Source organism: Tasmannia lanceolata, unplaced genomic scaffold (assembly GCF_043159265.1).
Source record: "Tasmannia lanceolata isolate RefF3 unplaced genomic scaffold, GAP_Taslan_0.1 ptg000003l, whole genome shotgun sequence".
In the NCBI taxonomy this organism is placed as follows: Eukaryota; Viridiplantae; Streptophyta; class Magnoliopsida; order Canellales; family Winteraceae; genus Tasmannia; species Tasmannia lanceolata.
The window spans coordinates 47,267,002-47,278,153 of NW_027518680.1; the positions used below are offsets into that span (position 1 = coordinate 47,267,002).

General features: G+C 39.8%; 1 protein-coding gene across 31 annotated transcripts in view; it reads left to right on the forward strand.

Moving 5' to 3' along the window:
- The first annotated feature begins 2,864 nt into the window (after positions 1-2,864).
- Positions 2,865-11,152, forward strand: part of LOC143855088 (uncharacterized) — a 31,427-nt gene continuing 23,139 nt past the window's right edge. For 21 of the 31 annotated variants that reach the window (XM_077365456.1, XM_077365465.1, XM_077365443.1 and 18 more), the window contains exon 1: positions 8,694-9,469. Coding sequence is in view for 1 of the 31 variants with exons in the window: in XM_077365450.1 (XP_077221565.1) it covers positions 9,348-9,469 (122 nt within the window). In the remaining 30 variants the exon portion in view is untranslated. Of the gene's footprint in view, positions 3,111-8,690; positions 9,470-11,152 lie in introns of those variants that run through there. The other 10 variants (XM_077365336.1, XM_077365345.1, XM_077365385.1 and 7 more) reach the window with 3 other exon arrangements.

The window sequence follows — 11,152 nt, forward strand, 5'->3', positions numbered from 1 at the left end:
TCATCGATGCCCGCAAAGCAACAATCTTAACCATTGATCCACGGTTAAGATTGTTCGTCAGATATTATCTTTCACCGATTACCCTATGAACAATCGGTCCCACCTTATGACTTGTTTCAAACATTGTACTTGTGTCATGTATTTACTAGACCAAGCTCTTCCTACCCTTATCCGCCAATTTAAAAATTGCGGACCACAACTTCCTTCAGTGATCTTTGTGGGACCACAAATTCCTTGGGCGGGAGAACACAACTTTGAGAAAATTCCCGATCTTGCCTACGTCAAAAGAAATTAATGGCATCAACGTTACCCTACTATCTCGCCCTTTATATTTGAAATGCCAAATACACCCTCGACCAGTTCCCGTAGTCAATTTGGAGAGACGAAAAAATATTGGGGCAGAAAAGGTATATTAAAAAAAAAATCATGTTTTTTGCATAATTACAGATTTTCCTTGTAACGGGAATTTAAATTAAATACACATGTTTGCTACAAATGCGGAAATTAAAATACGTGTTTTTTCCCCTTTTTTCTTATTAAAACACGTTTTTTAATTTCCGCATTTGTAGCAAACACGTGTATTTAATTTAAATTCCTGTTATAAGGAAAATCTGTAATGATCCAAAAAACATGATTTTTTTTTATTAATATTCATTTTCTGCCCCAATGTTTCTTCGTCTCTCCAAATTGACTACGGGAACTCGTCGAGGGTGTATTTGGCATTTCAAATATAAAGGGCGATATAGTAAGGTAACGTTGATGCCATTAATTTCTTTTGACGTAGGCAAGATTGGGAATTTTCTCAAGGTTTTTTTTTTTTTTTTTTTTTTTTTTTTTTTTTTTTTTTTTCCAGAAAGCACCTTCTTAATATATTGAATAAGAAAAAGGGGGACATAAACCATGCCTCAACAGAGAGAAGGGGACACACCCTAATTACTTAGATCTAACAAGAGCAGATCCTACCCACACTCCACCTTATAGCTTTGCGGACCGAATATTGGGAACACCCAAAGCATCGCAGCGAGCGGCTCCTCGAGCTTTGCAAGGCATTTCTGACCGAGAGCCAAATAAGGAAAAATCTTTGGAAGCACAAGCAGCGTTCGCCAACGCATCGGCAACTGAATTGCCTTCTCTGAACTGATGAAGGACATCCGGACGCATATAATCAATATGAGCAAGGATTTCCTTCCAAAAGTAGGTGATCGACCACGGGCACGAGTCTTTCTTGCGGGTAAAATCCACAAGAACCTTGCTATCAGATTCGATGATGAGGTTACGTACCTTGAAAGCCAAACATAAACGGAGCCCATCTAATAAAGCTCTTGCTTCGGCAACCATGTTCGAAGTTGAACCATAGTAGGAGGAGAATGCGAAAATCACTGAAGCCTTCTCATCCCTAAGAACCCCACCCCCTCCAGCCTCACCCGGATTTCCTTTGGCAGCCCCGTCAATGTTTAACTTCAAGAAGCCTTTTTCTGGCCTTTTCCACCAAACCCAAGAGTCTTTTTGGGGCTTTGGGGCCAGATTCTGGATTTTCAACAGATCTAGCGCTAGAATTTCCTCCATAGTCGGAGCTCGAGGAATCTCTATAGAAGCGCTCAATATTCTTAAATTCTCTACTATCTTAGACTGAACCCAGCGGATTGAGTTAAAACGCCCTTCCATCCTCCTAGCACACCTTTCTTTCCAAATTTCCCATGCAATAAAGAGAGGGGTGCTGCCCATGAGAATTCCAGCTAAGGATTTCTTTTTCTTTCCCCATTCATACCAAACCTTCATCCTGCTTTTAAGAGGCTGTAAAGGAATGAGCTCTATCCCCCATATTCTGGCAAAAACAGTCCAAATCGCTTTAGCAAGCTCACCATAAACGAATAGGTGATCCGACGATTCTTCTTTACTTCGGAGGCAGCAAACACACTTGGAAGCCAACTGAATTCCTCGATCCTTGATACGTACATCAACTGGCACTGCGTTTTGAAAAACCTTCCATCCAAAGCATGTGATCCTTGCCGGAATTGAATCCCACAACCCTGCAGACCAGGCCACCTTCTCCGATTTTATACGGCATTCTTCCCAAGCCGTTTTAATGGTAAAAAGGCCGGAGTCAGTTCTGCTCCATATCAATAGGTCAGCACTGCCTGAAATGGGAAGCTTTAAATTCGCAAAAACAACTTCCCACTGATTTGGGAGATGTCTCAGAATAATTTCTAGGTTCCATCCTCTCTCTGGGCATTGAAGAGATGCTATGCTAGCATTGATATTAATATCAGCATGATCATCGACGAAATCAACCAATGGTCTTCTTCCTAGCCAAAGGTCAGTCCAAAATCCAATTGAACCCTTCCCAACGACCCATCTAGCATGCTCCTTCCAGATTTCCCTCACTTCCAAGATTTCTTTCCATAGTCTAGAGCTACTGGCATTACTTTCCACCATATTGAGATGTTGACCACGACCATAACAGGATATTAGAAACTCACTGCAAAGAGAATTCCTAAGATGAAGCTTGTGTAGGGTCTTCATACGAAAGGCCTTGTTGAGATCCACCATAGATTTAGACCCCAGCCCTCCTTCGTCCTTAGGTTTGCAAATCCGCTTCCACCCCACCCAATGAGTTTTAAGTCCAAATTCGGAGCTTCCCCACCAAAAATTAGCTATTAGACTCTCTATTCTCTGAATTTTCTCAAGGTTGTGTTCTCCTACGCAAGGAATTTGTGGTCCCACAAGGACCACTGAAGGAAGCTGTGGTCCGCAATTTTTAAATTGGTGGATAAGGGTAGGAAGAGCTTGGTCTAGTAAATACATGACACGAGTACAATGTTTGAAACAAGTCAAAAGCTGGGGCCGATTGTTCATAGGGTAATTGGTGAAAGATAATATCAGACGAACAATCTTAACTGTGGATCAATGGTTAAGATTGTTGTTTTGCGGGCATCAATGAGCAAAATTATTGATTAATATGTTATTGGTAATCTTAAGAAGGCGTATGGCGAGTTGCTGGATAACACGAGGCTGAATGAGGGTATTGCTGGTGGTTTAGATGAGGAGGATGATGGTGGTGGTGATGATTATATTGAGTTTGAGGACGAGGACATTGATAAGATCTAAGGGTTTGTTTTACTATACACTTGATTTGATTTATAATTACAAGGATAATTGTTTGGAACTTTGGATTGTTATGTGTTGGGGTAAATTGTCTTATTTTATGATAATTAATAGAAATTGAGTTATAGCGAGTTTCAATGTTTGTTGAATATTCCTTGCTCTTGCGAACACTTTCTCTCTTTTGTATTATTTGCAGAAGTTGCAGATTGATAGATAATGCAAGAATGCGTTTTTGTTTTGGATCAGCATGATTAGGCTTGTGTTGCTTTGCTTATCGAGTTATTTAATTATTTGTTTAGGACTTGTTCGTTTTAGATTGTGACAACTGATTGTAAGCCCCAAACCGATTCTTGGACTCAATTGAGCACTTAAAATCCCTCTTTATAAGCAGCAATGAATCTTCTGAAGATCAACCAGCTGGTAGCTAGCTGTTGAAAACTCATAGAGGCTGCTTAGGTGGCACTAAATCCAACTAATTGGTAGTTGTTGGCCGTTTGCACCTGCTGAGGTCGCAGCACACACAGGTGGCCCGCCTCAATGGTACACCTCCACCACCAGCCCCTTTACAACACACACCATATTCACTATACTATATTACATCCTCCTTCAAAATGCAGCACAGAGAAAGAAAATATTGTACCTCACCTGTGCCTAAGGAAGCCCAAGCACTCCAAGTTCGTCCCTGTGTCCATATCAGGTCAGTCCCACCAACTCAACTCAAACCATGTACCTACCATTTTACACGTCATGTTTTTATGTGTGGGGCCCACCATTTTACACCTCTTGTTTTGATAGGGGGGTCCTTTAACATTTTGATAGGGCGGGTCCCACCAACTCAACTGAAACCCATGCATCGGGTGGGGGCCCACCATTTTACCTCAGGTTTTGATAGGGTAGGTCTCACGATATCCCCGAGTGGATGTGCCCCGAGCATATGCATAGGTGGGGCCCACTATTTTACTCCTCCAGCAATATGCTTTGATAGGGTGGGTCCCACCAACTCAACGCAAACCATGCATAGGGTGGGGCCCATCATTTTACACTTCATGTTTTGATGGGGCGGTGAAGCAGCCCACGTCTTTTTAGATGAGGATAAGGATTTTTATTTTAAAAAAATTTCCAACAGTCTAGCATGCCTCTGGAAGTAGATTTACATTTTTTTCTTCAAGCTAGTGTCACTCTTAACCAGGATTTACTTTTTAAAAAAAATCCCAAGAGTCTAGCACGTCCTTTAGTTTTCATCTTAACCGAGGCCTCTCTTATGACGTTGACAAAATCACTTTGGTGTTTGTTCTCTTCCGATCTTACAATACCAATATAAATAGTAAGAGTTTCCGTGTGGCATTCTCGATCCACATCACCACCCTATCAAAACATATTCATGTGTCATGGGTATGTTGGTCTTTTTATGATGCAATTTTCGCCTTTTCACATATATATATATGGTCATTTTGGTCTATAAACAAGCCAAAAAAACTTGGGTTTTCCTTTATTTTTAGGGGATTTAATGCTCACCTCACACAAGACCTCTCCTGCCCATCCCTCACAAGTGGCCCCATAAATACTTCATGGACTATTTTTCCGTGGTTGCCATTTGCCAACCATTTTCTTTGCTTTTCGTGGTACAACCCCGAACATGGGTTGATCAAGGATTTTAAAGAGATGGCTTAGGGTTTTCTGATGAAGGTGTTTTCAATGTTGATTGCCTCGTCCTATGGATGCAGTTCAGATCAACACATCTGATCGCGTAAGCGAGCAAAAGTAGGGCCCAATAAATATTTTTTAGGAAGAAGCATAAGAGTGACTTTCTTGGTTAGACTCCTAACCTCAACTTCCCGAAATTTCCACCGAATTCTCCGAAATTTCTATCGAAATTTTAGATATTTCGGTGGAAATTAAAAAAAACCAAATTATTGTCATATTTTTATATGACTTCGGCTGAAATTTCCCCACCGAAACCTAAATATTTCAGTTTGAGTGGTGGCCAAAACTGTTAACTTACCAACTTCTCCAATAGCTCAAGCTGTTGGAGAAACGCAGTATTTAATCTTTTATACTTTAACACTCCCCCTCACGTGTGGCCCCACTTTTGGGTTTAGCCATTGCATGTGGATTTTGCCATCAAGGAGGTTTGAACCCAGGCATTTGCTCTGATACCATGTTAACTTACCAACTTCTCCAATAGCTCAAGCTGTTGGAGAAAGGCAGTATTTAATCTTTTATACTTTAACACTGACACCTAAACCGAAAAATAAATCCTTGGTTGTTCCCTGCCCAGATCTGCAGTTAAATCAACATACATGAATGTAGATTATTCAACACCAAAAGTAATGGTAGGAAGCTTAGACTCCTTTCAACAGCGAGTCTTGCTCAGCCATTGAAATTCCAGTCTAAGTTTAAAACTGCATGTAAGGTCCTATTCTCAAACAAGAAACTATTCAGAGTCTGCACACCAACTAAACCTACCTAAAAGCTTTCTTTGAGGACCAAAATCATTCTCACAGGCATTGTTCCTACATCAGATTTGGTATCTGAGCAAATTATGAGGTCTTCCTTTGATCATCTTACATCAGGAATGCTACATGAACACTCCAATGCCTTGGTATTTGTGCTACGACACAGAACGCCCTTTAAAGGTAGCCCATAATGAAGGCCTCTCCAAGTACATACAATATATTTGGTATTAGTGTGCCATTGACATGCATCTTGTACTTCCTCTATAAACTAGATATTGTAGCTCTGATACAAAATTGATGCTGGATTGGTTAGGGAAGATAGACTTAGGACTGCTGATTTTAATTGTAGAATTGGGATTAAAGGAGAAAGGTTTGGGGTTTAATGAAATGGTATGATGTCAAGGAATAAAGAATAAGTTTATAGATGGCTGGGAATCAATTTGGCTGCCAGTAGAGGTTGATATTGAAATGACAGATCTGGACAGATGGACTGTTATTACATATCTGTACGTATGACAGTTTTTTACTGTTTTGGTTGGGTTAGGTAGAGTGGACTGAATTAGGATTGGTCTCGAACTAATAAGTGATGAGAAAAATATCTAGTTTATGGCATATCAAAAAAGGAAAAAGAAAAAACCACGAGTTGCAGGTTTCTTGAAATCGTGGGTTTGGCTGGATGTGGGGGTGGGATTTTAGATGGGATCACAGATTTGGGGGCAGACTAGGTGATGTTTTTCTTGAGGAGTTTTTTCTTGTTTTTTGTTTCTTTCTTGTTTTTTGTTTCTTTTTTTTTTCTTTTTGGGGCGGGGTCTTTATGGGTAAAGTGTGTAGGTTAAAGACAGTTTCTTGGACCGATAATTAGATCAAGAACAATTCAAGTAAGGGATATATGGCTGGGTCTATCGTTTCTGCAAGGATGGGGGAGACAATTTGTGAATGGTGGGAGAGAAAGAAGGTGGTTTTATGCTTGGTTCTTGAACAATAACCACAATCAAAATGATGGATTTCAAGACTAAACTCAAGTAAAAGAGTAGGAAATAGAAGAGAAAAGAAATTAACATAGAATCATTCTAGGTTTTCCTAGGAGCCACACTTAGGCTGTCAAAGCATCACATTGAGACATGGGGCTTGGAGCATCTCACTCCAACAATTGCCAGGGCTGCAATTTTTTAAAATTCCATTCAATAATATATATTTCCAGCGGAATGAAGGCCTTACATAAGATGCATTGGTGGTAAACATAAAGTTGGCTCATGAATCTCTTTAGCATCATGGACTTCATCCTTATCGTTCTCGGCATTGTCCTTTCAATTCCACAACCAATATTATCGGCGTCTCCTTTGAATGTGTGTTGTGCACGAAATGAATGGCATCTCGGACTTGTTCTGCTCCTCTTTTCACAGCCTTTTGCTCCTTTCTCAGTAGTGTTATGGTTTTCTTAAATTAAAGCTGTATTTCCTGTAAAGTAGATCGCAGCCGTGGACTGTCTTGTGTTAGGGTTTCTTTCATATCAATCCTCATGCGCTTCTCTACCTGTATCGCCAAGTAAGTTCCACTTACTTTCCCAATTTAGTTTTGGCAACTTGTAGAGCAATGGCTTCTTTTGCCGCTTTCTGAAGTTTCTGTAATACCTTTCTAGCAAATTATTCCCCTCCATGTGCTCTCGATTAGTGATTACCACCTTTATCCTTAAATAATGTAAACACGCCAAGTGTTGGCAGAATCGACTCTGGGTAACAATTGCCGCTTTTGTTAGACACTTGAAGTTAAGCACTTTTAATATCGTTATGATGTTCGTATACAAGCTTTCCGTATCTTCAAACGGCCATCCTTTCTTCCAATATCGTTATGATGTTCGTATACAAGCTTTCCCCTGTGCTCTATTGGTTCCAATCCGCCCTTTTTGTGACTCTTGATGTCTTCAACTGACATACGCCTTAGAGAAATTTGTATGCCATTGAAAATGAAATGGTAAGTATTGGCTTTCTCACAATGACATGCATCTTGGTCGTACATCTAAGGACGTCTAAGAGAAATGTGTGTAAAATTCATGGGCATTATATCACACTACATTAAATCTTTGTAACTATGATAAGAACTATGATTTGTGGACACAGACAGAGTGTCGCGTGTCGACACAGACACGGAGTGTCGGACACGACAAACCCCCAAACTTTAGAAATAGGGACACGTCTAAAATAGAAAGTATATGTAGTCATGATTTGTGGATATAGATTCGTGTGTCCAGTTTCGACATGGATACGAGTTGTCTAAATAAGGTAAACACAATATTCAATAAAAAAAAGAATGCCACACTTGACACGGTACAAAAACATGTCCACACACGCACATTAAGTCTTAACACTTCCAGCAAAACAAGTAAAAGTGTTCAAAGGAGTGTGGACACGCGTGTCGTGTCGGACACAGCAGGACACGTGAGTCGGCAATAAATTCTAAGTGTCAGCCAAATCATAGGATAAGAAATAACAAGTAAGGTGTGCTTAGTTTTTTTTTTTTGGAATGCTGACTAAGGGGCGCTTAGTTACTTCGAGAGTAGTCTTTATCTTGTATGGGTGTAGATATGCCTGAGCGATCAATTGCAGTAATCGTAGCTTGTGACAAAACGTCCATGCTGCTACCTCCATCAATGATAAGCTTGCAAAGCTTATCCCTACTCTTGACCGTCATCAAATGATAAGCTTGCAAAGCTTATCCCTACTCTTGACCGTCATCAATGATAAGCTTGCAAAGCTTATCTCCACTCTTGACTAGCGTGTGGAAAGTAGTAGTTCAAAGCCAATCTTCCTGAATCTCCCTGATAGCAACCAAGTAGTAATACCTCAAGGCATAAGTCAGCGTACAAAAGAAGTGGAGGACAAGGATTATATAGAGGAATCAGAGCACGCTGATCGTGAAAAGGACAGTAGGGGGCCTAGACTTGAGCAACAACCTAGATGGTTAAAAGACTATGTCAGTCAATTGTGGTTAGTTAGGAAATAATTCTGTAGTAGTGAATGAAGTGCAAGATTGCACATTTGTCTTTTAGAATCAAGTAAAAGAGAATATTAGTTTGTTAGAGTAAAATGACAGCTGTACCAATCAGTGGATTGAATCCTTAAATAGTTGTAAAATCATTGAAAGAGGAATGAAAAACAAATCAAGCATTTTTCCTCCCTTTTTTCTTCTTCTTCCCTCTTTTCTCTGAACTCTGAAACCCTTTTCTATTAGCAACTTTTAGAGCGATATTTCAGAGATCGTATCATTGGCGCTTTCATTGATCTTCTTCACCTTCCTTTGTTTTCTTTCTCACATTATTCTGTTTTTTCTCTGTACTCATTTAGATCTATCAATGGCTGATAACACACGTGCTCAATCCAAGATTGACGAACAATTCAAACACCATCAACAACAGCTAAATGAATTATGACATCTGCAAGCACAACAACATGAGGAATTGGTGAATCAGATTAAACAATTGCAAACCAGACCTCAATCAGTTGCCATTCTAAGAGTCAGTAACGAGGATCAATCATCTGGAAGTTCCGAAAATGGTATTGTGCCCTTACAAACCAGTTCCAGTCGCTTTCATTCTTATGGATGTGCCAAAGTTTGATGGTACAGATCCGATTGGTTGTACATTCAAGATCTGACAGTTTTTTAACTATTAAAGTACACCAGAGGATCAGAGATTCATCATCACCTCTTTTCATGTAGAAGGTTTTGCTTTTGCCTGGTTTCAATGGGCTAAAACTAACAATTTATTGAATTCTTGGCGCGGGTTCTTGGATGCGATACAATTACGGTTTGGGCCTTCTATTTATGAAGATCATAAAGGAGCTCCTGCAAAGATTCAACAAATCACTTCGGTTGAGGATTATCAGTCTGGATTTGAAGATCTGTCAAATAAGGTCAGTGGTCTGTTCGAATCTTTCCTTATTAGTTTCTTCATCTCTGGCCTAAAACCTGATCTAAAGAGAGAATTGTTGGTGAAAAATCCTTCTTCTTTGTTACAAGCTTTTTCATTGGCTCGAATCTACGAACAAAAATACAATGACATGCGAAAATCATGGAAATCTAATTGGTCAAAACCTACAGGAAATCCTGGTTTGTTACTAAATCCACCTAATGTTTCTATTCCGGCACTTCCAGCACCTTCCCTCAAACAAATTCCAATTCGAACCAGACCCCTTACCATGGATGAAATGAAAATTAAAAGGGACAAAGGACTTTGCTATTTTTGTGATGAGAAGTATTTCCATGGGCATGATTGTAGGAAACGACTATATCATCTCTCTGCATTAGACAATGATACAGACATACCCTCCAAGGAGTCTTTCCCAGATTCACTTGTTGAGCAAGGTGACATTTTTTCCACTGAAAAACCTGCTGAAATAAGTTTTCATGCTATGGTTGGCCACCAGAATCCGAGTACAATTCGTCTTACCAGAGTAAATGCAGCAACATAAGTTGGGTCTACTCACAATTTTGTTGAGGAAAAAATTGCCGCATCTTTGAACTGGCCTATTCTACCCACTTCCCCTTTCAAAGTTCTTATTGGAAATGGTGAATACCTTCTCTGTTCAAAGAAATGCTTAAAATTCAAGCTCACTTTGCAATCCCATGTTTTCTTTTTAGATCTCTTCATCCTACCAATCAAAGGGGCTGATATAGTCGTAGGTATTCAATGGTTGGCGGAATTAGGTCCCATTGTCACCAATTACAAACTGTCGACAATGGAATTTACTTGGAATGATAAACCTGTCAAACTGGTTGGGGAACCTCACTTGAATCCTACTCCTCTTAAGGCAGCTCAATTAAAGGGATTAACCCAAAATGATTCCATTGCTTCATATTTTCACTTGGTTTGTTTGGACAATCCAACACACTCTAATTCAACAGACGATACTACTTGTCTTCCCTTTCCGGATGGGTTACCTTTTGCTATATCCAATATTGTACATAACTACAGTCAGGTTTTTCATAAACCAACCGGCCTTCCACCGTTCTGCGCCATGGATCATTCGATTCACCTCTTACCTGGCTCTCAACCGGTTAATGCCAAACCTTACAGGTATCCTCATTTCCAAAAGACAGAAATTGAAAGATTGGTTCAGGAAATGTTACAAGATGAGATCATAGTACCCAGCCATAGTCCCTATTCTTCCCCTGTCCTTTTGGTAAGAAAGACAACACATGGCGATTCTGTGTCGATTACAGGGCTTTAAACTCTATTACAATTAAAGATAGATTTCCGATTCCAACGATAGATGAATTCATGGATGAGTTACATGGAGCTGTGGTATTCTCTAAATTGGACCTTCGATCAGGCTATCATCAAATTCGAATGAAAATGGATGATTGTGCTAAAACTACTTTTCGCACTCATGAAGGATGCTGTGAGTTTTTGGTTATGCTTTGGTCTCACAAACGCACCTTCTACATTCCAAAGCACCTTGAATCTGATTTTTAGGCCATTTTTACGGAAATTCGTCATCGTTTTCTTCGATGATATTCTGATTTATAGCCATTCTTTGGATAAACGATGTCTTGCATAGCTTGTTTATTAACCAGTTGTTTGCAAAACTCAGTAA